This window comes from Trichoderma atroviride, chromosome 4 (assembly GCF_020647795.1).
Source record: "Trichoderma atroviride chromosome 4, complete sequence".
NCBI lineage: Eukaryota > Fungi > Ascomycota > Sordariomycetes > Hypocreales > Hypocreaceae > Trichoderma > Trichoderma atroviride.
Genome location: NC_089403.1, coordinates 3,280,440 through 3,305,061, shown reverse-complemented (window position 1 = coordinate 3,305,061; position 24,622 = coordinate 3,280,440). Strand labels below are relative to the sequence as shown.

Sequence of the window (24,622 nt, the reverse complement as noted above, 5' to 3'; positions counted from 1 at the left end):
AATGTGCGCAGATGAGGGGCATTGTTTGGGCTGTTCAATAGCTACATTTATGAATTGGAAATCATATTGTCATGCTTGATAACCATGAATAGGCATTGATGCGAGCTATTGAGCGAGATGCTAGCAGAGACAGCTTATCACGTGAGACGCTACCTCCAGCAGCGCAGAACGGAAAAAAGTCGCTGAATGCAGCGCAGTGCGTCCCTTGTAAAGGCTCATGCCTCTATCCGTCATCTGTACATGTACCACGGCGCAGGTCCATGCCTCCAATGACCAGCGCGGCCAGCGAGAAGCCTGCAGAACGCCCGTCAGAGCACGCCTTATCGATATTTCCATGCAGAATCGTCTCTTGCATTGCCCTGCTCCAGGTCGCCGGTAGACGCGCCCCATAGCCTGCCTGGTGCTGGTACCACCGCCGGCCCAGCCGCCGCCGACAGTGACCCAGTGCCCGTGGAAAAGTCTCCGCTTTGGGGAAGGGTTCCCCATACGTACAAGCCTCCCAAACCTCAACCTCACCTCTCGATCCGCAGACAAATCAGGCGATCGCGATCCATCAAAACTCGACCAGTTCATCTCTGTTCGTCGCAAAATCCGGGCCTCCATCTATATCGATGTCGCGCTTTTGTCCCATGCCGTCTTGAGTTTCTCATTCGCCTCCGGTCCGGCCACACGCGAGCGCATTTGTTGGCGCATGGCGAAAGGGGCCCTGCTGTCGCTTCCATCGCCCGGGGCCCAAAATGTCACTTCCCAACGGCCAGGCAGCCTGGCCGCCGCCTGGGCTGCATCACTCCGCCAGCAGCAGGAATTTGCAGATTCTTGATGATGGTTTGGCGCGTGTAACGACCCCAGTCGACAGTTCGCTGGTGTTGATGCCTGAGGCAACCCTTGATATCGAAGACGAAAGACGACGCGCCCATTTCGCAGACTTGTTCCAAAAATCGGAAGAAAAGATTGCTCTTCTCTTTGCCGATGATGGTTCTCATAATTTGAACGCGATCGAGGCTCTCCGACGATACCCCCCCACCCCTACTATTACCCTCCCCCCAACCACCGACCACGAACCTATCAAAGAACCGCCACTGAAGAAGGCGAAACGCACAATAAACGAAGATGATTATGATGATGACGAAGAAGATGAAGATGACGAAGATACTTCGTCCGCCGTACCCAAGCCTCAGAGCGCGGCCGCTGCCTCGAATGCGCTGTTATCGCCGAAATCGGGCAATTCTCCGGTGCTCTCGGCCACTTCCCCTGGCAGAATAGCAGATAAAGCGAGATCTCAGGATGGCTCACAGACCAAAAGCAAGCCTGGAGATGATGATCCGATTAAGCAGCTCGACGACGTGAGGATAGCAACAGAGGCCGCCGCCCGACGGAGCTTCCACACCATCATATATACTTTGGAGAATGACCGAACAGCAATGCTTGAGCAGCAGCAGCTGGAGGATTCAGAGAAGCAGCTCCAAGCTGAGATGGAGAACAACAACAATGCAAATGTGACGGGGTCGCAGGCTGCGAATCAGGGTTCTCTCAGTAGCGCGAATCTCGGAGCATCAAGTCTTACGCTCAAACACCTCATTGCCAGGATAGACATGAAGAGAGATCAAGTCAAGGCTTCAGATGCTGAGTTAAGGCTTCTTATGAACGAAGTCCGAAAGAATCGCAGCAAATGGGCAAGCGAGGACAATGTCAACCAAGAAGAGCTGTACGAAGCTTTGGAAAAGGTGTTGACGGAGCTCAAGGCGCATACAGAGTACTCAACGCCATTTCTTACTCGTGTCAACAAGAGAGATGCCCCCGACTACTATAACTGTATGGACAGATCTCTTTTTATTTCCTCCCCCCCTTTTCTTTGCTATAAACAAATTACTGACAAATTCATAGTCATCAAGAATCCCATGGATCTAGGCACAATGACTAAGAAGTTGAAATCACTCTCATACAAGTCAAAGACAGAATTTGTGGTTGATCTCAATCTGATCTGGGATAACTGTCTCAAGTACAACCAGGACATGAACCATCCTCTTCGCCGAATGGCCAACGGGATGCGGAAAGAGGCCGAAAAGCTGATTCCTCTCATACCGGATCTTACCATTCGATCTCGCGCTGAAGTTGAAGCTGAGGAACGGCGAAAGCAAAACGGAGGCGAGGATGATGGTGGCGAAGATTCCGATGATGAGCCTATCATGTCTTCTCGTGGCCGTAAAGCAACTACCAAGGGAGCCAATAAATCGAGGAAAGCTCCCAACGACCCAAAAGAAGATACCCCTGTGGTTGACCAGAAGCCTATTCTGCAAGTAAATGGATTGCTGGGTAAACTAGGTCGCGAAGGCTCGGAAATAGATGGAAGCAATGGCTTTGCTACACCTCCTATTGCTGGCTCTTTTACTCCCGGCGCAGCAAACGGCCCATCCGGAATCACGAGCAACGCCGACGCCATGGATATTGACGGTCCTAGCATCAATGGAATGAGCCTGAACCAAGCGTTTGGCCAGGCTGCTGAACAAGCTTTTGAAGATGAAGAGTATAAAATCTGGAAGCAAAGCACAAAGAAAGATCGAGCTCTAACCGCCAAGGAACGCTTCCTACTTTTCAAGGATAACAAGCTCAGTACGGACTCACCCGCTCTGCTCAGAAGCAAAGCCGGCATGCGAAGGTTTTTGACTCGTCAAAAAGAGGCAGAGCTGTCCAATAGCACTGAGTTTGATGACTCTGCGAAAAAAGCCAAAGACGTTCCAAACAAAGGGCCTGAGACGCTAGCTGAGGGTATTGAAGAGGAAAAGGAACAAGTAATACCCGACTACTACATACCTTTGAGCAGCATCCCAGATATTCCATCAAAGTTGCAATGGATGGAAGATGGCGAAGGTCAGGTTATCAACCAGCATGAAGACTTCCTTCGGCTTGTACCGCCCAACTCATTTGTTTCACCTCAGAGTAAATTCACCAAAAAGATGGACGAAAATATCCATCAGATACAAGAAACAAGGAAGCTGGCAACAAAAATATCCGTCATCAAACAGATGCAGGTTCAGTCTCAGGTAAGAAAGTTCCCACTGGGGAATCAAGGAGGTTTGCTGCAGTAAGCTCACATTAATATAGGTCTATACGAACCAATTTCCAAAGTCAAATTCGGAACCATTCAGAGAATTGGATATTGAGCCGCATTTTATTGCGGACGATGGCCCGGTCATGGCGCCTGAAACCTGCCAGAATGCTCTGAAGCGTTCTATCGCGAAAATTCTCTATACCACTGGATTTGAGGAGTTACAGCCTTCCGCCGTAGATGCTTTTACGGGAATCGCAGCCGATTATTTCCAAAAGCTTGTCCGGACATTCAATATCTATCGCGAAGCTGAAAAGAAAACGGTCCAGATTGGCGGCGAAACATTGGTACAGCCCCGTTTTACGAATGAGGAAATGATCCTTCACACTCTTGACGAAAATGGGCATGATATTGCATCTCTGGAGAGCTATACTAAGGACGAGGTCGACAGGTTGACCACTAAGTTGAGCGCTTTGCATGATAGGATGAAGGTTCATTTAGCAGACCTTCTCCGCCCGGCCCTTGCAGCAGAAGCTGGCGAAGATGGTGCTGGTGCTTTCAATGACGGTAGCGATCAGTTTACCAGCGGAGATTTTGCCGAGGATCTTGGGGAAGATTTCTTTGGCTTCCGCGCTCTCGGATTGGACAAGGAAATGGGCCTTGACTTTGTGTCGGTACCGTTTCACTTGCTGCAGAGCAGAGTGCGTAACCAGTACCAGATGCAATCTCAGACCTCTGGTGGGTCCAGCAGTGAAATCTTTGAAACATTGCCCATTTCCGAGCCTGTTACGAAAGAGAATATTCAACACCAAGTCGGGCTTATCAAGAATTTCTTTCTGGCCAAGCTCCACGCTAACGGCGATCAACCTTTGGTCGAAGATGAGGATTTGCCTACCAAGCAACGCAAACCACGCCCTCGTCTTGGCGCAAGCGGCAAGATTATTTCCGCCCAGAAGCGGCCACCCAAGGAACAGTTGGCGCTTGCCAAGAAGAAGAAGAAACTGGAGGCTGCAGCAGCTGAGGCTCGACTGAATGCATCTCCCGTGAAAGGCGGAGCTGTCAATGCAACTCCCGTGAAGAAAACGCCTACGCCCATGCCGAATGGTGCCGTTGCCAACCCAGCGCTCTTGGCTCTGGCACCAAGTATGGAGCGTACGGACAGTATGCAAAGCCAGGGCGGCATGAGCCAAACTGACAAAGACGACACCACTGGCATGATGAGCCCTGAGAGTATTGCGCAGTAGTCACGGGCAGTATTTGACTTTGGACTACCCATGACTTGAAGGGTATACATCGTCTTATCTTAACAAATTGTACATACACAAACAACTTTATACGGCCTGCTCGACGGTAAAACCTTTTTCGTCAACTACAATGGCCTGTTTACGTTGATCCATCGATACGGTACATTACCATAATGGAATAAAGCACTTCAAGAAGCCTCATCTGGAATTGTGTTATTAAATGTATATCAAATTCTCTAATGCTTTTCAACTTTTCTAATGATCTCAAACTATTCGCCCCGATATACCCCTTAAGACCTGGGGCAGTAACTGGGAAGACTAGTTCTTCCTTGTCTTCTTATTTTCTTCTTCTTTTAACTATTTTTCTCTTCTACCAATTGAAGTCTCCGTCTCCTATTGAATTGGTCGGACTTACTCTTTGTGCGGCGTTTGGACGGTTACGACTGGAAAATGTTTTTGTTTTCTAAATACAGTGAGAGAGGCTGATACACCCAAGGCTAGTATTGCTGTCTTTACAAAGTCTTTATGGAAAACCCGAAAATTGAGATGGATAAAAAAAAAAAAAAAAAAAGACGCGCTACGACTATTCAAAGTTGAAGTTCAAATATACAAAAGGCGGAACAAGTTTGCTGCTGCTACCGCCATGAAAAACAAGGATGGGAAATAGGAGAGAGAGAAAAGGACGACAGCCAGAGACGGGCAAAGAGATGTGCAATTCACTTGGGGTGGCAAAGATTGATTGGTTTAGCTTCTTCTTCTTTTATTCTATTTTATTCACTTGCGCGGTTCGCGGTTTTCTTTTTCTTTATTACTACATCGTCTTTTTTCTGAAACCTTCATGTTATGATTCAAACTGTCTTCCTAGTACGGGGAGGTTTTCTAGAAGTATCATGAGAAAAGATGTTGGCTGTTTTTCTGGACCTTGGTCACTTTGATGAAACAAAGGGCCTTTCTCAGGCAATTGATTTGTTTTTCTCATTTTCGTCCCCTTCTTCCCTCCGTTTTATGGGTACGTGATTATATGACCCAGTAGTAGTAGATGTCCTGTTATCCGGCTGCTGCCACTACTGCTCTTTTTAAGTGTAATGACAGTAATGGATACCTTCTCTTCATAATTGAAGAAGCAAACAAGACAATACCTCTTAACAGACATGTATACGAAGTTGCCCACGAAAACGCTATTAATCACATAATGCGAAGATCACAAGTCACAAAGCACAGCAGTCATACGGAGAACAATTCTTTTTTTTCTCTTCTTAGTTGCCCTACTTGTTGAAGCAGGGACATAGGTCAACACCCATTGTCGACGTTGAATATTTTTTGGTACATCAAAGATTTGTAATGCCGTAGTCAAAATCCTCCCAAAATCTTTGCCCAGTCAAAAGAAAACTCCTCTTCCACTCATTTCCGGTTGAAATGGAAAAATATATATATATATATAACATACGCCAGCCCTTATGAATAATGAAAAATTGCAAAGTTGTTGAACCTTTCGCCGAATTTGTTTTGTTTCTGTATTGTGTTATGGCTTCCGTCTCATCTCATGTTAAATGCTTGAGGTGGACTTTAGTTTTTTTTGGTTCTCCATTTTCAATTCTTTTGGTATCTGTTTGATTTCATGCTCAATCAATGGTTTTAAGTAAAAAAGAAACGATGTTGGTCACCAGCATCTTGCACTTAGATGCCAGCATCCAGGCGCCAGCCCTCAACGGGGAGAGGGAAGGTGCTAGTCCAAGCAGCAATCTCCTTCTGGAGCTCGTTGATCTTGGCAATCTTGCCGCTGGCAACCTCGGCCTTGAAGTCCTTGAGTCTGTTGGCGGCCTTGGGCAGAGCAGCCTGAGTCTCAACGCAGATCTTGATGGCCTGGTCAATGTACTCGACGACGCGCTCAAAGTCCTTCTCTCCGAAGCCACGGCTGGTCATGGCAGGGGTACCAATTCGGATACCGCAAGGAGTCAGAGCGCTCTTGTCTCCGGGAATGGCGTTCTTGTTGCAGGCAATGTTGATCTGCTCGAGGACAGCCTCAACACGGGCACCATCAAGGTTGAACTGACGAAGGTCGAGGAGGACCATGTGGCTGTCAGTGCCGTCAGCAACGAGCTTGTGGCCGAGCTCCTTGAACTTGACCTCGAGGGTCTTGGCGTTGGAGACAACCTTCTCCTGGTAGGCCTTGAACTCGGGGGTCTGAGCCTGCTTGAGGGCAACAGCCAGAGCGGTGATGGTGTGGTTGTGAGGACCACCCTGGTGGCCAGGGAAGACGGAGAAGTTGATGGGGTCCTCAAGGTTGTAGAGAGTCTCCTTGCCAGTCTTGGCGTCAACAGAGCGGACGCCCTTTCGGAAGAAGATCATGGCACCACGAGGGCCACGGAGGGACTTGTGGGTGGTGGTGGTGACGATGTCAGCCCACAGGAAGGGAGAAGGAATGGTCTCGGCGGCAATGAGACCAGAGATGTGAGCCATATCGACAACCAGGTAGGCGCCGACGGAGTCAGCAATCTTGCGCATGCGCTCGTAGTCGATCAGACGGCAGTAGGCGGAGGTACCAGCAACAAGGACCTTGGGGCGGTACAGAATAGCGTTCTGCTGGAGCTGGTCGTAGTCGATGATGCCAGTGTCGAGGTTAACGCGGTAGGGCATGGTCTCGAAGTAGGTGGAGACTGCGGAAATCCTAACAGCATGTTGTTAGCTAACGAAAAATTCATCACCGAGCTACGTCATGTAAGGCTTCATCTATAGATAGCTTACTTTCGCTGGGGAGTCTGGTAGCCGTGGCTCAAGTGACCACCGTGGGGCAGATCGAGACCCATGAGACGGCCGTGGGGAGGCATGATGGCCTGATAGACCTGCAGGTTGGCAGGGCTGCCACTGAGGCACTGGACGTTGACACCCCACTTCTCGTGGTCGAGGTGGAAGGCATCAAGAGCACGGCGCTGGCAGAGCAGCTCGATCTGGTCAATGTGCTGGTTGCCACCATAGTAACGAGCACCGGGGTAGCCCTCGGAGTACTTGTTGGACATGGGAGAGCCTAGGGCATCGAAGACGGCACGGGAGGTGATGTTCTCGGAGGCGATGAGAACAATGGACTCGCGCTGACGCTGGACCTCATCTTTCTGCAAGCTTTTTGTTAGCCAATGCTTCAAACTCGGGATGGCGAGACTTTGGCGGGGTATCAAAGTGGCAGAGAACGTACCATGATGGAGGCGACCTCGGGGTCAGACTCGAGAAGGGACTTCTCAAGCATCTATCAAACAAATCATATTAGCATGCTGGTTGTATTCTCACGGCATTGAGCCTCTCGATAGCGAAACGCGCCGAACAAACGAACCTCCTTGTGGCTGGTCGACAAAGCGTAGGTAGACATGGCGGAATCAATTGTGGGATGAGAGTCGGAATGTGAAGTAGAGGCCAAGAGGGCAGATTGACCAAGGGGCTGATTCCTTCAGAGGGAAGATGAAGAAGATGGAGGAGAGATAAGATGAAGAAAAGAAGCTGACCCGAAGAGAGGAAGAAAAATATGCGCCGACTAAAATTTTCCGTGGCGCTCTGTAGATAGCAGAAGCACATGCGGCGAGATCGGATAGCGGGGAGTCAGGCCGTGGGGCGCCTGTGCGAATCAGCGAGAGCCGTGTCCATCCCGCTGTTATAGCGCTTGACAGCTGCTGGCGCTCCACTGAAAATGCACCAGCTATTTGGTGTACCTGGCAAAAGCTGCTGTCATTCTCATTTGTCGCGAGTTTTTTTCGCGCCGTTTTTTTGCTGTCAGTCTGTCCTACGAGGCAATTAATATCTCAAACACTGAATCTGCCGTAGCGATAACGGGTGGTTGCTGTAAGACTAGCATGGTGTATAGTACCAGATGGGCATAGTGAGGATGCAGTCTCACAACCAACGCTGAAAATTTTGCCTCTTGCTGTTGAGTAGGTCAAGGTACTATATGTCTTCACCTACGTATACTGGAATGTAAATCTATGGGCGCTACTATCCAAGGAGCCGTGCCTGAGTATTAGGTAGATAAGAATCACTACACTTGTATCTCTTGTCTCTAGAGCTACTAGAATCTATTAATTACTAGAGACTTGCAGAGACTTGTCTGAACCCTGGCATCAATCAAGTACCAAGCAAGAGTTTGCGTCGTCTCAAAAGAGCAAACCAGGAACCCGCTGTGGCTCAGTTCCGCAGCCACACACTGCCATCTGTGGCGCATCCCCCAAACCCAATCAAGCCCTGTAACATGTATATTAACACGATAACACACATACCTGGTAATCTGTAATAGCCCGTATTGATCGTGCCGCGTAATATCAAAAACTCTCCCCTCTCCCAAAAGGGTTCACAATGGGCTGGCCGTACCACTTCTTGACACTCTCCCACGAAGAAGTCATCCTTCGCCGCCACACCATCGACTACTATGCCAGCGTAGCTCATTACTCAGCCTTGGCCCCGGCTGTGGTCCTCATCGTCCTCCGTCTCATCCTGCGAGCTGCGCGACCCATACGCCGTCTGGGGGGGTTATGATGATGGTGATGATCGTGGCCAGTATGCACATGTTCCCGGGACACCTACTCTCAAGGCTCAGCACAACAGTGCGCTCGGCACGTTGGCGGCACGATGGAGGGCTGTGCGGTGGTGGTTTGGAGACGATGTCGTCTTGTTGGGTGTAAGTTGGGGACAGAGAGATGAGTGGCTGCTGGGGCTGGGGTGGACGGGCTGGTTGCTCATGCTTTGTGTTTTGGGGACCGGAGAAGGTCAGTTTTGTTCCTTGATCCTATCTTATACCGTGACTTCTACAACTCTGTGTTATCTTCTCTCTCCATCTCTATATTTACATGTCATATTCCCACTCATGAAATCTCACTATAAGTCTCATCTCAATCTCACATGCCTATTCGTGTCAACCACATTCAAGCCACCTCTGAAACTTTAACATCATTCAATCTCATCCATAAACCCACAACTAACTCACTCAACAGACTACCTCCACTTCACCAAACGCTTCGGCAGCATCGCCATCTCACAACTCCCCATCCAATACCTCCTCGCCCTCAAAGCCCTCAACCCCTACGCCTACGCCTTCAGCTCCTCCCACGAGCACATCAACCGCTACCACCGCGTCCTCGGCCGCGTCATATACACCCTCGTCATCATCCACGTCGTCCTGTACAACGTCTTCTTCGTCCTGTCCGGCATCTGGCTCAAGCGCTTCTTCGCCCCCGTCGTCTTCTGCGGCGTGGTAGCCATGCTTGGCTTTGACGGCCTGATGGCCACCGCCATACGCCGCGTGAGGAGGTACTCGTATCGCATCTTCTTCATCACTCATCTGGCCGTTGCGCTGCTTGCTCCCGTGCTGCTGTTTTTCCACGCTCATTCTGCCCGCGTGTACGCTGCCGAGAGCATCATTGTATTTCTTGTCGATCTTGCGGTTCGAAGAGCAGGCATGACGCATACGGCGTCAACGTTTGAGGCAATCCCAGGAACAAGCCTCATCAAGATCTCCGCTCCTATGCCATCTCAGAAGATTGAACAGTTCCGCTCCCAACCAGGCTCTCACATATATCTCAGTCTCCCTCCCGAAGGAAGGACTACAAACTACCCAGCCTCTCAATCGCTCCTCTTCGACTTGGTCTTCAACCCCTTTACGGTTGCTTCCGCCAGCGAAGACAGCCAAAGCATTACACTAGTCGCGAGAAAGCGATCTGGCCCCATGACGAATATCCTCTCACAATTTGCCTCCTCGACCTCGTCCCTCTCCTCCGAGGGCGACAACAAAATCACACTCGCCATAGAAGGACCGCATGGTGCTGTAGGCAAGCACTTTCAGCATCTTCTCACCTGGGGCGCCTCCCGCATCCTCCTTATAGCCGGCGGCGTGGGAGCAACTTTCATCGTTCCGTTATATCATGCTCTCCAGCGAGAGCTGCCATTAGCTCATGCCCAGTTCATCTGGGCCATCCGCTCAGCTGGCGATGCAACGTGGGCATCAATTGAAAACGGCTTCGAGAAGTCTCTACTTGACGATGACAATGTTCATCTCTATCTCACGGAGAATATCAATGTTTTCCACAACGACGACCATGGCCATAACGGGTCTATTGAGCTCGGAAACATGAGCCGAGCATCATCGCGCCAGCAGCGTTCTGCTGCAAGTAGCCACAACAGCAGGCGTCCCAACATTCAAAAGATTGTAGACGATGTATTCCGCCACAGCGTAGACGAAAAGGTTGCCATTCTAGTCTGCGGCCCAGAAGAAATGAGCAAAGAAGTACGGCGGCGAGTAGGGCCGTGGGCGACAAAGGGCCGCGAGATATGGTGGCATAATGAAAGCTTTGGATGGTAACGACATTGTTCTATTATAAATGCGGTTGGTGTGTATATAGATATAGACAAATCTATTGAACATAGAGAACAAGCAACGAATATCAAACAAAGTAATTGACGATTATTTACATGGCACAGAAGTTGAGTGGGGTTTTGACAGTTTTTATTTCTAGGCAGTTTATACCTCTTCACATATTGGTCGTTAAACCCCCCTGCAGGGCCATCATACCTTGGTCCTGGTAAACAAAACCAAGTCAGTAGATGAAAGTGCTGGCAAATCCAACAAGGTATGCCGAGCCCAATCTCCAGCAGTGTATATCTATCTGTTTTGGACGTTATTCTCAAAACTCCACAATGCCATCGTCATAAGTAAAAAGGAATTGTGCTAGGCCTCCATGTGGTATCAGAATCTGCAAATTACGCAATCATCAAGAATCATTCACGCAGCTTCGATCTCCAGAACCTCAAGGGAGGAAGCCGCAGAAAAAGCAAAGAATTAAAAAGAACAGAAAAAAAACCAAGAAAGACAGAGGCTACATCACTGCCGGTAACGAGCCAACTGAGCCATGATATTCTGCACCTGGGCCGCCGCATCGCCTGTGCCTGCTGGCTGCGCAACAACCGCAGGCTGACCGCTGTATGGACCGCCGTACTGCATCTGAGGATGAGCTCCATGGTGTTGTTGATGTGGTGGAGGCGCAAGTGGTGCCGCTGTACCCCCATTGAGAGACCCTAATATTGCTTGGATATCAACTTGTGGTGCATTAGCAGCTGGCGCTGCAGGATTGGTGCCGCCATGAAGACCGCCAGGTATGGCTCCCGGAGACCCCGCCTGGATGGATGATAGAAGTCTTTGTAGCGTATTATTATCAACCTGCCCTATGAGATTCGCGATGTCGGCGGCAGACGGCATAGACGGCATAGCTGGTGCAGCTGGTGCGGGTTGCGGTGGATACGAGCCGGGCTGCTGCATGCCAGGATACGCAGCAACATGATGAGGTTGCGGGGCCTGTGCAGCGTACTGCATGGGATATCCACCGGCACCGCCATAAGGTTGACCATAGCCTGAACTGCCAGAGGCCTTTGCTCGCAATATGACTTCTGCTGCCGTGCTTGGCTCCAGGTCGACATATTGCTCGAAGCGAACATTGTGGATGCCTCCAGATCGGTCAAATGAGTGAACTGGGATTTTGGCCGTGCCCTGAGCGCGAAGATCCAGGTCTACAACTCCGTGCACGCCTTCGGCAGCCTGTCGTTGGATGACTTGGTCCTTTGGAAACCGCGGGTGGAGGTACATGACGTTGGTTCTCAATCCTTTGGCCTTGAAGGCGCCTTCAACCCAAGTGCCAAAGTCTGGGCTGACATCTGGTTGCATGACGATTTGCACATCGGGAACATCCGCGCCATACCGACGAGGTAGATCAAGCTCTGGTTCATGTCGCGATCTACCGTAGGGACTGGGGCTTCTCCTGCGATAGGAGTCCTTTTCGTTTCTGCCATATCCACCTGGAGATCGCGAGCGACCGCGGCCTCTGCCTGAGTCATAGTAGCCTCGATCTCGGCCGCTGTAGCTATCAGTCCTATCGACTCTGTCGGCTCTATCATTCCGGTCGTTTCTATCGTTCCGGCCATAGTAGTCATTACGACGAGGCGATTGATTGCGTGCGGGTCGGTTATCGTCGCGATACTTTTCTCCCCTACGACCGCCTTCGCCACGACCGCCTTCGCCACGGCCGCCACGAGCTCGCTCAGGACTGCGGTTTCTCTCCTTCTTAGATTTATCTTGAAGGCGAGAGATTTCCAAATCTACAGATTGTCAGTACTGGTCTCAACTTGGAGAACAAAAGTTGTATGTTTGAATGTTGACGTATTTTAGAAAAGTGACTTACGGATGCGCCGTCCTTTCACCTCCATGCCCTGAAGATTCTCCAGAGCACTATGACCTTCCTCGACTGTGTGATACTGCACAAAGCCATATGCCGACTTGAGGGAGATCTGGGCCAGCCTGCCAAATCTGTGAAAAATGTCGAAAACATCACGCTTAGACACTTTGTCGCTTGAGAGATTCCCTACGTCAAGGAAAGAAAAAATCACATTAGCACGCATGCACCGTGTAAGTTGGGGGAGCTGGAGTATGAGTCTAAGGCAAAGCCACTAACCAATGAAAATGCGTGAGCCTTCGGGGAATCTATCCCACTTGGCCTCCGACATGTACTGTCGCTCATCGGCCATGAATTGGTCCCACTGGTGCTGATATTCGGCATCATGGGCTCGGTCAACAGGATGTCCGGGCGGATTGGAAGCATATGAAGGGTTTATGGACGCGGCAGCAGCCGATGGATTCATAGCTGTGGCAGGAGGGGGTGGAAGAGTCCCTAGAGCTTCAGTCGAGGTTCCAGGGGCACCGGCAATAGCAAAACTAGAGGGCTGTCCCGGCGCGGGTGGCACCCCGGTACTTCCTGAGACATTGGAATTGGTTCCGGGAGGATGGTGCTGAGAAGCATACGATTGGGGAGCGACCTGGGGCTGCGGAGGACGCGGTGGAAGAGAGGAAGACAGTGGCAGAGCAGTGGTAGTGGTGGCGGTAGTGGTGATGTTGGAGGAAGGAGCAGAAGTAGTGGGGGAAAAGGGGTTGGATGAAGCCGCCGGGACATTGGCTGGCGACGCAGAAGCTGGCGTTGGGTCAGGGTTTCCGGGTTTAGGCTCAGCGGGATGGGCAGTGAGGTCAGCCACGAGTTGTTGGATGTCAACAGATGAAGAGTTTTCGGATTCTTGCTTGCTGGGGTCAGCTCCGGGCAGCGTGGGCTGGGCCACTGGCGGGATGGAAGCCGCTTGCGCATCGCCAGGCTGAGATGGAGCTGCGCTGGCAGGCTCAGGGACAGCCTCGGGCTGAAGAGTAGAGACAGATGGGTTCTGAGCACCTGGGGCAGATGCGGATGAATCAGCAGCGACAGGAGAGACGTCTGATGGGCGACTAGTCAAGTGATCGGATAAAAGTGATGGATTCTCGTTGGATTCTCGCGGTACTGATGATACATGCTCGGGTTCCTGGTCTTCTTCCCCTTCCTCAGGACCGATAGGAGAGTCAAACGTCTTGGCGTAGTCGTCGTTGTTGTCGACCATCTCCTGCCGAGGGGGCTCTACGGCCATTTCCTCCGTGTCTTCGCCGTAAGCGTCGCTGAAGCTGTCATCATCTACAACATCGTCGGTTTCACCAGCAGTCGCGAGGGATGGGTCGACAACAGGGGCGTCAGCGACCCCGTTGGGAAGAGCGGCAGTGGCAGCAACCATGGCGTCGATGGTATCGACGGTCTGCTGGAGCGCTGGCACCACGAGAGACGCGGCCGTGTGGACGGGCGAAGGAGAGACGGGAGAGAGATTGGCTGTAGCCTGCAGAGCTGCTTCGGGCTCTGGCTCTGGCTCTGGCATGAAGCTGGGCTGGCGGGCTAGAGAAGATCTAAGGGGTAGAGACTGGGCAGTAGCATCCGCGCAGAGGCTACTATGGAGTACCTGCTGCCGTCGGCGGTTGAGGCGAGAGAGGGATTATTATAAGCTGTTGTCGAGGATGGTTCGATGTGGGGCCGGCTGTAGTGGGCGCGCAAGGATGCTTTGATGCTGCAAGTAATAGGTAGTAGCGGTAGTAGTAGTAGTAGTAGCAGTAGTATAGGAACGCAGATAGGTGGACGATGGCGCTCGCGACACGAAAAGCTACGAGAGAAGTGGCAGTTGCCTTGATGGCGGAACAGGCAGCACAGCCGAACTGCAGCCCGTAAAAAATGCGCCGTCGCGTGCTGCTCTGTGTGGCTGAGGCTACGTTGAAAAGAGATTTCGAGGTTGAGAGCAGACGGGACTGGGAGTGTTGGTTGGAAGAGCAAAGAAGAGGCAGAAAGGCTGGCGAGCTCAACTGCTCAAGGCAGGCGGAAGCCGCCTCAAATTCTGTCATGGGGCTAGTCCCGTTTGGGCCGCGGCAGGACTCGGCGCGGGGCCAAGAAAACTCGGTAAGGCAACCAGCCCGCTAATTTAGGGACGCTCAGCAGGTCTGGACCTATAACGACCTGTATTCCATGCCACCTTATCTACCACCAGTTGACCTGTATTCTACCTATCCGACCCATCTGCTGATGCATGTACGTATGTTGGGCGGCACAGGACATCGGCACTGAGCTGATGTGATTAGCGCCTGACAGGTCCTGGGTAATTTTGCCGGCGAATGAGAAAAGGCTTCGGTGAAGGGGGGCAAAGCTTCTTGGGGCATGCTCGGGCCAACATGCGGCTTGTATAGCGAAGAGAAGGGATAATATTGCGAGTGCATACCAGAAATCGCTACCAGCATACCTCGCTATACGCCATGCTACTGTCTTATCTGCGAAGAAGAGCAGTGCTATCAGCAGCCGCGCCAAGGCAGCCGAGGCCTCTGCTATCTCAGTCGATAAGATTCAAACGCTACGAAGCATTCGACGCTCGATTGGACCAGGATGCCTTGGCCGAGGCGCGGCTCTGGTATAACTCGTTTGATGCATCACAGCTGCCCAAGGGTAGCACAACATACGCAAGATCCAGCGGCCCTGGAGGCCAACACGTCAACAAGTATGGAATCTCGTCATCTTTCCGACGGAGCCAACTACAGCTAACATCAGCCGGTTAAAGAACCGAGACCAAGGCAATCACGGTATATCCCGTGAACGAGCTACTTGGCGCTCTCCCTAAATTTCTCCATCCCGCAATCCGGTCTTCCAAGTATTACACCACCGGCAATGACTCGCTCACGTTTGCAGCGCAGACTCACCGGTCAAGGTCTGCCAATCTCGATGAGAACAGGAGGAAGCTTATAGATGAAGTCATGAGCATCTATCGTGACATGACTCCTGCCGAAACAAGCTCTGACAAGAAGAAGAAATTCCAGGAGGTGTATGTATACATCATAATGGGGGCGGTTGAAAACATCGAGCTGACGTTGAGCAGAGAGAAGCGATTTCACGAAGCACGAGTCCAGGACAAAAAATTCAATAGCGCCAAGAAGCAATCGCGGCGGGGACCACCGCAGTAGAAAAGACTGCGGCAGACTTCACATTTCACCCGATTATTCTTGGTTATTCTAGAGCCCAGATGGCACCACGAGCTACCTGTTTAGATAGCAGTCGCCAATCGGCTCAGCATGTTGCTCAACCCTGCAGTGGCCTTCTTGGCCATTGGCTATTTGAGAGAACGGCATCGTTGCTAGTTGCCATGTAAGCTTACCCTCTCTCTGCAGCCGCTTAGCTCTGAAACCCGAGCCTCGGCGTAAATCCTCACAAGGAAGGGAAGAAACAGGTGCGACAAGGCAAGCATTTGTTAAACATACCAACAGAAATATGCGTTTTATTAGAGTAGAGCCAAAAAAAGGAGGTGATGGGATCAAGAGAGCCGCTGATACCTATCCGGTACTCTTAAGCTGGCTATCCGGCACTTGGCGGGATCTTCTCCATCTGCAGCTAAAACCACCAGACAATAACAAGCACCAGCACCAACACCATGCTGTGAATCATTACTCGATGTCGTTTCTTGTTTGTTCTTTCGTTTCTAAATAAAGCTCCTCGGCAAAGTCCATTACCCATTCACTGCGTAAAGAAAGAGGCCGAAAAGACAAAGAAAGGCCGGCAAACATGAGGTGCTACGCGGTAATACACAGCAACTTGATCCTCTATTACTAAAAATACAGACCCGGCTGCCTCTGCTAGCCCCCAGAATCTCGGGCATGATAGGCTGATCGAGCCTCCCAGGCTGGGATCCCCCTTTGGGCCCCTCCCCCACCTGGTTTCTGTTTTGAAGACCGCCATAAACTCCCCTTAAGCCGTACCAGCTCGCAAATGCCCAAAATCCTCTTTCCTCCAACCCAAAGTCGCAAGAACCCATCTTCTTAAGCGGCTCTTCTTCTCTTTTATTTTTTGTGGCGCATCAATACAAAAAGCCTTGTGTCGTGTATACCCGCCACGTTTTTTTTCGCAGCTCAGCTGAACGCCCTCCGCCACCTTTTCTCAGCTCTCAACCTCTTGTCTCTTGCTCAGATCCGGGCTTCCACGGGCTCTTCAGCCATCCACGACGGCCCACGATGAGCCGCCAGCAGCCACAGCAGCAGCCCCAGGTCCAGCCTTGCAGATACAAGGTTGGCAAGACTCTGGGAGCTGGCTCATACTCGGTCGTCAAGGAATGCGTCCATATCGATACCGGGCGCTACTATGCCGCCAAGGTTATCAATAAGCGACTGATGGCGGGGCGAGAACACATGGTATGCAAGCACCTCTCTTTCTTCACTTTCTTCAGTTCTCCGTCTAGAAAGAAGTCTGCCGCTATGCCTTAATGGAGAATACATGCTGATCTATTCTGGGAGTGGAAAACAGGTCCGAAATGAAATCGCCGTCCTGAAAAAGGTGTCCATGGGCCACCAGAACATCCTGACGCTGGTCGACTACTTCGAGACAATGAACAACCTCTACCTCGTCACAGACCTGGCTCTCGGAGGCGAGCTATTTGACCGCATCTGCAGAAAGGGCTCATACTACGAATCCGATGCGGCGGATCTGATCCGGGCGACTCTTTCTGCCGTCGCATACCTCCACGACCACGGCATCGTCCACCGTGACTTGAAGCCCGAGAACCTGCTCTTCCGCACCCCCGAGGACAATGCAGACCTGCTCATCGCCGACTTTGGCCTGTCTCGCATCATGGACGAAGAGCAGTTCCATGTCCTCACCACGACCTGTGGTACTCCTGGCTACATGGCTCCCGAGATTTTTAAGAAGACGGGCCATGGTAAGCCCGTTGACCTGTGGGCCATCGGTGTCATCACCTACTTCCTTCTCTGCGGCTACACCCCCTTCGACCGAGACTCCGACTTTGAGGAGATGCAGGCCATTCTCAATGCCGACTACAGCTTCACTCCGGTCGAGTACTGGCGCGGCGTCTCCTCTCACGCAAAGGACTTTATCCGGCGATGCCTCACCATCGACCAGGACAAGCGCATCACCGCCCACGAGGCCCTTCAGCATGCCTTTGTCGCCGGTCTCGCCCCTTCAGACGGCGCCGGCGAGAACTTGCTGCCCACGATCAAGAAGAACTTCAACGCGCGGCGCACGCTCCACGCGGCCATCGATACCGTCCGCGCCATCAACAAGCTACGCGAGGCTCAAAATCTCATGATGGACGGCGCTCGTTCCCAAGAGCCTACACGCAACCGCGGCGCTGGCCCGAACATCCCTGCTCCTGTCAACGGCGTTCGTAAAGACGACAGCGCCATATCCATGGGCTCCAGCCAGGGTAATGACAGCGAATCCAGCGCAAACAGGCCAACCGACGATGTAGTCATGGGCAACACAACTCCTGCCTCTGACGTGCCTGCAGCACTACAACCGGGCAACATGGCGAACCGTCTCGTGCAAACAAGCAAGGGCCTCTGGAACCCCGAGGTTGCCAGGTAGCTTACCTCTGCCATATAGATATGGCAACACGCATTTCTTTTTGGCATGCCAGCGACAAGTAGCGAGAGAGAGAAAATATCTCTAAAGGGAGAACATGAGTATGTGTGCACCGGCGCTGGCAGCCCACTTGATACCCAACCATGTTTCTCATAGAATCTACTTGAGGGGGGAAGAAGGTTTCTCTATTTTGTGCTTTCCCAACTATGAGAGAATGAGGTGATGGATTTGATATATCGCTTTTTTTTTCTTCTTTTCTTTTCTGGAATGTTCCCTATTGCCTCCATCATATGCCTGCAACAAAAAAAAACTGAATTTGAACATTTCTCCCTTCCATTTTATATTCGTTTCTCTTCTTTCTTTATACTATGCTCGGTTTTCATCCTTGTTTGTCAAAGTCATGGGAATATAATGGGACTCTATTTTTTCTTCTTCTTTCTTTTATATATAACGCCTGTCGTCTCTGAGTAGTAGAAACCAAAGACAAAGTTAGTCAAGTGAGAAGGGAGAGAGAGAGAAAGGGGAGAAGGCATAAGGGAACATATATGGGCTATATGTAGCAATGGAATTGAACGCCTAATTTTGAGTAACGAGTGGAAAATATATAACAACACTGCTTATCTGAAACTACTTGGTGACTCTTATCTAGAGAAAATATCGTGGTTTGAAACAGACTTACGTACAACGTGATGAATTGTCACGCCATGGTTTGAGACTCATGATTGATCGATATCGAGGCACATTTTACTCCATTCAGTTCATTTGATATCATTCATATCGTTAGTATCGTTTGATTTCTTTTCACTCGGTATCATTCATCACGCAGAAATTGAAATTTGGCTTTCATCTTTTTTTTATTCATTTGTTCATTTGTGCCTTTTGTTCAAAAGGTTGAGCGAGCGGCATCTTTGGTATCTTCTTCGCCATAGGCCTAGTGTAACTCTTTCCCAAGACCGCCCCCTCCTTCGTGTCTGAAAGCCATACCCATTATCATCGATACGGATGCGTCTCTCCCAGCTCATTGCTTTCGTCAGTGGCCATCCCATCCTCATGGCTCACTTAGCGAGCGTTCAGTGCATGTACTCAATCCTATCCATCCTCCATGCACGGATTATCCACTTGGTATGTATACATTACGTACTCTATCATTTGAAGTAGTAGTACCCTTTCCTTTGTCGAATATATGCAGTCGAATCATTTGACAGGTTCGAATGGAAAATAAGAATATCCTTTTCTTTCCCGTGATTCCCCGATCCAGACTCCCATCCCTCCAGTATTAAATATTCGGTATCCGGTTTGGTAATAACGAAACCGGATTTGACCCCCACCCTTTCACCAAGAATAAGAAAAAAAAAGCCAACACCACATTGCGCCATTTCGCTGTGCCGATGAATGCCAAAGATGTTTAGAAAAAAGGCTGTGCTGCCAAATATTAATTACGAATTTTGAATTGAATCATAAGCAGGTTCGTAACGCTCAGACATCCCGTCGTATTAGGTGCCGAGTTGAGAGATATAAGAGATGGAAGTAGTGAAAAAATTTGTATCGTCGAGTAAAGTGAATTTCCGACGGGATCGGATGTCAAAAATTATTACCGCGAAATGACAACCTCGCTTAAATCAACGTCCCGTGGTGGGATATGTCCATCCCAATTCTGCCCGTCGCCGGTCAGATCCATGATTCCGGGAGTAGAAGCTTCGGAAGTGGTAGGGCTGAGAGTGCCGCTGCTGGAGCTGCTGGCGACAGTCCATCCGTCGCTGGAGTTGGAGCGATGGTGGTCGATGAATCCAAGGCTAAAGTATCGGCCAGTCTCCTCGTCTTGGACCTTGTGGCGGTCGCCGACTTCGACGTAATCGTACTCCCATCGGGTAAGCTTGTCGGCCTGGCGTTGCGGCAGCCACCTAGCACGGCAGTAGTAGTAAAACGCAGAAGCGATAAGACCACCAGTCACCAGATCGATGGCATAGTGGTGGCTCAGGTACATGGTTGCCCACCAAACCCAGCCGGCGTAAGCTGCAAAGAAGAACTTGAACTGAGGGAAGCAGTGGCTCATGAACAGGGCCTCGAGAACGGCGTTGGCAGCGTGGAGAGAGGGGAAAGCACCAAATGGTAGAGGGGCGTTGGTGAAGTTGGTAGTGTAGAGGTCGATACCAAAAATCGCGTCAACACGAGCCAATCCAGCGGGCGATCCATGCATGCCGTAGGCGGCGGGAACAAGCCCGTTTTCATTCTCATACCACGGCGGCGTGCAGGGAAAGATGAGCTGGATGGAGACGCCGAGGATGCTCATCCAGCCGAAAGCGCGAGCAAAGACAGGAGTGCTGCCGGGAGCTGAGAAGACGAAGATGATTGCGGAGCACACAGCAGGGGCTCCGAAATGCATGATGCCATATGGAAGCCAAGCCAGAATATCGAGAATAGCATGCTTGTGAGCCGAGAGAATGTTGGAAAGGTTCGCGCCATAGAGAACGTTTTCCAAAGCAGGCAGGATTCGGACCCAGATATGAGGGCGATACTCGGTAGGAATAAATCTGAGGGGAGGAAATGAGATGCGATTAGCGAGCCGATTCACCACCAGGGCCACCATCAATGGCGGGTCATGGGGGGAAAAAACTTACCGACTACAGAAAAAGTAAACGAGCCAGACCCAGATTGGCAGCGACGGAAGGAAGAATTGGCGAGTGGCAGGCATGCAGAGAAGCCAGGCAGCGCCCATGAGGGCAAACAGCTTCAATGCCGCGGCCGGGGGGAGCGATCCAGAGCGAAAAGAGCGTCAAGCCAAGAAGCACGGGGTACTGCAGGTCGGAGAATCGCCAGTGGTGCTTCTGCAGGTCTCGCAGGCCGTCCCAGAAGTTGAAGGACGTCTGCAGGCTCGTGATGTCCTCGCCGCGATGCGTCGTGTTGGACTTTGCCCGGGGGCGCCGGCGAGCGTAGCGGGCGGGAAGACGGTTGAGGAACGCCAAGTTGACGTGCTCGGTGAGGAGCGCCGGCAACTTGGGCTTTCCCGATCCAAGATCCATCGTAACTTTGTTTTTTCTTTTTTTACAATCTGTCCCAAAAAAAAGATGTTCAAGAAGATGAAAGCGAAAAAACTCGTCGTCGTAGAAATGCGATGCGAGGAAGCTGTCGCGATTCTTTGTAGCAAAAAAAGCAACGGTTGTGGAGACAAAAAAGGAGTCGATGCTCGTCGGCTCGAGTCCGGCAAGGTAGGAATACAGCAGATTGTCCCAAACGCTACCTCATAATACCCAAGGACAATCCCAAAGAGCCAGGAAATTCCGCGCGAGAGCGTGTTCGAATGAGAGATGCAACGAGCACGTGCAGAGCTGGTCAAAAAAAAGTCGTCGGCGACGGGGTCGAAGGGACGACGAGCAGCAAGGTCCACAGGCCGAATTAACGGGAGTCGGAGGCTCAGCAGAGGGGCTTGCGAAGGAACAGAACCGGCGGCGGGCTGTTGTTCTTCCAAGAGACTGCGGGCGGGAAAGGCCAGGAGCGCCAGAGGGGACGGCGAGGGAAGAGACGAGCGACGAGGCGTTGGGGATAGGAGAGGACAAAGGAGAATGAAGCCAAGCGGAGGAGGAGGGGACAAGTCTAGTATGTAAAGGCTCAGCAAAAGGCAGCACGAGAGGGTCTTGGTTCGTAAGTGGCAGCAGAGGTGAGGTAAGACAGGGCAATGATGACAAGGTGCAGCTGGCGCTGAAGGTACCTCCGACGGTGCGGATGGGCGTGTGTGTGGCGCTGGAGCCCGGCAAGAACCTTGTATCTCGGGCTTGGGCCAAGGCACTTTGTACCGGGCGGAGAGCGAAATCTGCACGAGGCGCCGCGGGTAGCGGTACAAGCACTAACTCGGTGCAGTAAGACTGCCAGGCTACGGTGGTGCGCAGAAAGAGCTGGCGCCTCTTTTTTTTTTTTTTTTTTCTTCTCTCTTTTGCTGGTTTTTCTCTCGCACGCCGCCTTTTCTTCCTTGGAGTCAAGACGCTCGTCTAAACCAGCGCCGCTCCCTCCTTAGCGCGCTTCAGCGGGCACCCGGACTCTTTTCGCTCAGCGACGAGCAAGCACAGCAGCGCGCAGATGGCGTCGGGCTCAGGCGCTATCTTAGACACACAGGGCCTGGGCTAATTTGGGGGACGTGGCCCCGGAAGCTGCGGCCCACGAGTACCGGTACCTCCACGGCCAGTGCCTGTGCACGGCTAAGGTAGCGATACCTGGGGCTCTGCGCTGACGCCCCGTATCAGCTCGCATCTTGCAGGTATCTGTACGTAGCGCGCGTTGTGTGTGAACTGCTGCTCCGTTGGCCAGCCACTCCAAGGCCGCTTCGCAGCAACATCCAAATTCTCACCTCGCACAAGCGCAAGGTCGCTGCCAATCCCTCAATCCCTGGAACCTCTTAGCGGCTTTGGCCCTGGGCGCCTGATGGTGAAATTGCACAGGGTCGATGAGTGGCTGCGGCTGCCTCTCGGTGGGGAGCGCAGACTTTTGGGCGTTGCGCGCCGAGAATGCCGGCATGGGATGGGGGAGCATTAGAAAATGCGCACAATCAATTCATGCAGCTACCAGCCAAGACGTTGAGGTTATGCTCGGCGTTGACGGTACCGTCTCGCGAGTGGTTTTTTTTTTCTGCTTTTTTTCTTACGAGCTCCGGTAAACTTGAACAAGGGCCACTTGGCATCTCCTATGTACAAGAGTCAGGATACGCGTACCCTTTTGCTTTCTGATCTGAACAGTAACAAACTCCGCTCTGCAACTTGAACTTTGTTCGCACACCGACTATGGTATCAGTACAAGAGCCGCGACGCTACTATCACCGAGAAACTGTGGGTGCCAGTAATTAAGGGCTTGCGCTAAAAAGCGTTTTTGACTTCTTTGAGGAATCGGGCCAACTTGTGTAGATGCGGACAAGACATTCATCCCATCGGGGCAAAAGTTTCTTTCCGTCGACATATAAATAAGCCAAGCCTCATGGAATCATCGATGCAGCGCTGTTGTTGCTGACAGCGTACTTGCAGCTCTATTGTTTTGTCCCAAGCACTCATCATCATCTGCTAGCTCTGAGCAATTGCGGGCATCGTGACAGATACAAGGCCTTCTCTCTGATAGTGCCCCCCAGTCGGGCTACCGGAGGTTGGTAAATGCCGATGAGTTAAATAAAGTGCTGTGGGTTATCACTGCGGCATCAAAGAGGAAAGGCGGACGTTTCGGTGCAGGGTCCCCCGATCTTCAGCTCAACCGAAACCTGCCCATTGGGAGCGGATGGACAAGAGGATTTGCGGGAAATGGCGGCAGCAGCAAGATTCGGATACTTTAGCTGACAACTCTATAGTAATTATTAGCCCAAACCTGGAGAAATCCAGGCCATGGCACAAATTAGTAAACCACTGCAGACATGTGCATGTTGGCTGCAACATGACGATGACGCCGTTACAATGGGACAAGAGCCGAGCCCGAAAGAGGAAGACGCCAAAGAATGAAAAAACGACGAGAAAGCAAAACCCGGTCACGCGATGGAAGCCAATGGACGATGCAGAGATGCCACAGCTGCCGGCGATGCAGCCAGTTCCCACGACGATGCCTCGAATCCAGTTAAAGCGCCAAGAAGTGACCATTCGGCTAGCGCATGACAGCCACTTTTTTTTTTTCCCTCTTTTCCTTCTAATCGTCCAATGTACTCCATCACTAATTTTTTTCTTTCTTCGCGGTGAGCGTGCCGCCGCCTCGGCATGGCGGTCCCCCCATTTGCCCCGTAGTCCGTAGCCCAATCAATCGTCCGGAAAACATGCGATCCGGCAAGGGACTGTACTTGGCCCGCCCAGCAATTAGACGACGATGCAAAATTGAAGAGTTAAAAACATTAGTTCGGTGCGATGCCGCTAGGCTGCTCATCGTAATACTGCTAGTATAATTGCTCGTGCAAGGACAAGGTGGAACACATCAGGCAATGTATATACTTGTCTGGCTCAGACGATTCCGGGCGCTTATTCGTTGTACCAAGCCCGTGAAATAAGGATCGATGGGTTGGCCAAGCCGTGCCTTCACACTACCCCTGTCTGCTCTAGCAGAGCTCCAGGCGCTTGATGAGAAGGGCAAAAACCACCAGGCCGTTTCAAACGGGGCCAAAAACGCTCGAGACCCCTCCTCGAGAACGGCTCTCCGGCAGCGTTAGCGGAGTCACAAGCACAAGGTCGCACAGCTACGGAGCGCTTATATGGAACACGGCCACGTATATGGCTTCGTTCAGGGAGAGGCAGATGAGTGGACGGGATGGCATCAATCGTGAGGGTACATGGTCACAGGCTCCATGTGCTGCTTCTATTTTTCTTTCTCGATCCCCGTTGTCTTTTTACACCGGCTCAAGTGACTGGTTTCGGCCGCATCTGTCCCGTCACAGCCCGACATATCATCGCCTCGGAGCGTGCTGTGGAGTTGGACATGCGGGTTTTCGGCACCGCGTCACTGCACCTCCGCTATCAACCATCACATCACGCCAGATGCATCTCGAGCACACGGCTAAAGCGAGACGAACGCACACGAGCGATCATGCATGGCATGGATGAAGTGCTTGATAACGG

The 24,622-nt window shown here is 51.5% G+C and overlaps 9 protein-coding genes across 9 annotated transcripts; 6 read left to right on the top strand and 3 right to left on the bottom strand.

Annotated features, from left to right (window-relative positions):
- The first annotated feature begins 200 nt into the window (after positions 1-200).
- On the top strand, positions 201-5,329 carry TrAtP1_008438 (uncharacterized protein). Its single transcript, XM_066113905.1, has 3 exons — positions 201-1,812; positions 1,885-3,041; positions 3,103-5,329. Exons 1-3 carry the CDS (start codon positions 738-740, stop codon positions 4,288-4,290), a joined length of 3,420 nt encoding a protein of 1,139 aa, XP_065969994.1. The 5' UTR covers positions 201-737; the 3' UTR covers positions 4,291-5,329.
- A 189-nt stretch (positions 5,330-5,518) lies between these two features.
- Positions 5,519-7,782, bottom strand: TrAtP1_008437 (uncharacterized protein). Its single transcript, XM_014086758.2, has 4 exons — positions 7,616-7,782; positions 7,481-7,531; positions 7,036-7,400; positions 5,519-6,958 (listed from the first exon to the last, which is right to left on the bottom strand). The coding sequence occupies exons 1-4, from the start codon at positions 7,649-7,651 to the stop codon at positions 5,968-5,970; spliced, it is 1,443 nt and encodes a 480-aa protein (XP_013942233.1). The 5' UTR covers positions 7,652-7,782; the 3' UTR covers positions 5,519-5,967.
- A 775-nt stretch (positions 7,783-8,557) lies between these two features.
- On the bottom strand, positions 8,558-14,557 carry TrAtP1_008434 (uncharacterized protein). The gene is made up of 3 exons (XM_014086757.2): positions 12,765-14,557; positions 12,495-12,674; positions 8,558-12,411 (listed from the first exon to the last, which is right to left on the bottom strand). Exons 1-3 carry the CDS (start codon positions 14,032-14,034, stop codon positions 11,144-11,146), a joined length of 2,718 nt encoding a protein of 905 aa, XP_013942232.2. The 5' UTR covers positions 14,035-14,557; the 3' UTR covers positions 8,558-11,143.
- On the top strand, positions 8,626-8,805 carry TrAtP1_008436 (uncharacterized protein; the record flags this gene model as incomplete). Its single annotated transcript, XM_066113904.1, has 1 exon — positions 8,626-8,805. The coding sequence occupies one exon, from the start codon at positions 8,626-8,628 to the stop codon at positions 8,803-8,805; it is 180 nt and encodes a 59-aa protein (XP_065969993.1).
- On the top strand, positions 9,008-10,624 carry TrAtP1_008435 (uncharacterized protein; the record flags this gene model as incomplete). The annotated part of the gene is made up of 2 exons (XM_014087283.2): positions 9,008-9,035; positions 9,261-10,624. 2 exons carry the CDS (start codon positions 9,008-9,010, stop codon positions 10,622-10,624), a joined length of 1,392 nt encoding a protein of 463 aa, XP_013942758.2.
- A 396-nt stretch (positions 14,558-14,953) lies between the features above and the next one.
- On the top strand, positions 14,954-15,652 carry TrAtP1_008433 (uncharacterized protein; the record flags this gene model as incomplete). Its single annotated transcript, XM_014086756.1, has 3 exons — positions 14,954-15,192; positions 15,253-15,513; positions 15,568-15,652. The coding sequence occupies 3 exons, from the start codon at positions 14,954-14,956 to the stop codon at positions 15,650-15,652; spliced, it is 585 nt and encodes a 194-aa protein (XP_013942231.1).
- Positions 15,653-16,693: 1,041 nt separating this feature from the next.
- TrAtP1_008432 (uncharacterized protein) lies at positions 16,694-18,059 on the top strand (the record flags this gene model as incomplete). The annotated part of the gene is made up of 2 exons (XM_014086755.2): positions 16,694-16,870; positions 16,983-18,059. 2 exons carry the CDS (start codon positions 16,694-16,696, stop codon positions 18,057-18,059), a joined length of 1,254 nt encoding a protein of 417 aa, XP_013942230.1.
- Positions 18,060-19,647: 1,588 nt separating this feature from the next.
- TrAtP1_008431 (uncharacterized protein) lies at positions 19,648-20,772 on the bottom strand (the record flags this gene model as incomplete). Its single annotated transcript, XM_014086754.2, has 2 exons — positions 19,648-20,587; positions 20,675-20,772. The coding sequence occupies 2 exons, from the start codon at positions 20,770-20,772 to the stop codon at positions 19,648-19,650; spliced, it is 1,038 nt and encodes a 345-aa protein (XP_013942229.2).
- Positions 20,773-23,306: 2,534 nt separating this feature from the next.
- On the top strand, positions 23,307-23,807 carry TrAtP1_008430 (uncharacterized protein; the record flags this gene model as incomplete). The annotated part of the gene is made up of 1 exon (XM_066113903.1): positions 23,307-23,807. The coding sequence occupies one exon, from the start codon at positions 23,307-23,309 to the stop codon at positions 23,805-23,807; it is 501 nt and encodes a 166-aa protein (XP_065969992.1).
- Positions 23,808-24,622: the final 815 nt, after the last annotated feature.